The 261-nt window shown below is 59.8% G+C and overlaps 1 protein-coding gene across 1 annotated transcript in view; it reads left to right on the forward strand.

Moving 5' to 3' along the window:
- The window catches only part of EMH_0045820 (uncharacterized protein), a gene marked incomplete at both ends in the record, with an annotated part of 1,476 nt that overhangs the window by 601 nt on the left and 614 nt on the right, over positions 1–261 (forward strand). Inside the window, 1 exon segment of the mRNA XM_013496100.1 lies at positions 1–259. Coding sequence (XP_013351554.1) covers positions 1–259 — 259 coding nt within the window.

Raw genomic sequence — 261 nt, forward strand, 5'->3', positions numbered from 1 at the left:
TTCGCTGCAGCAGCAAACAGCAGCAGCAGCACGAGCAGCAGCAAAGCCTGCAGCAGCAGCAGCAGCAGCATCAGCAGCAGCAAAGCCTGCAGCAGTACCAGCAGCAGCAAAGCCTGCAGCAGCAGCACCAGCAGCAGCAAAGCCTGCAGCAACAGCAGCAGCTGCTGCAGCAGCAGCAGCAGCAGCAGCAGCAGCAAGTATTGTGGCAACAAGAACCGCTGCTGCAGCAACAGAAGTTCTGCTGCAGCGACAGCAGCAGAG

This window comes from Eimeria mitis, genomic scaffold, assembly GCF_000499745.2.
Source record: "Eimeria mitis Houghton genomic scaffold, Emh_scaff1916, whole genome shotgun sequence".
In the NCBI taxonomy this organism is placed as follows: Eukaryota; Apicomplexa; class Conoidasida; order Eucoccidiorida; family Eimeriidae; genus Eimeria; species Eimeria mitis.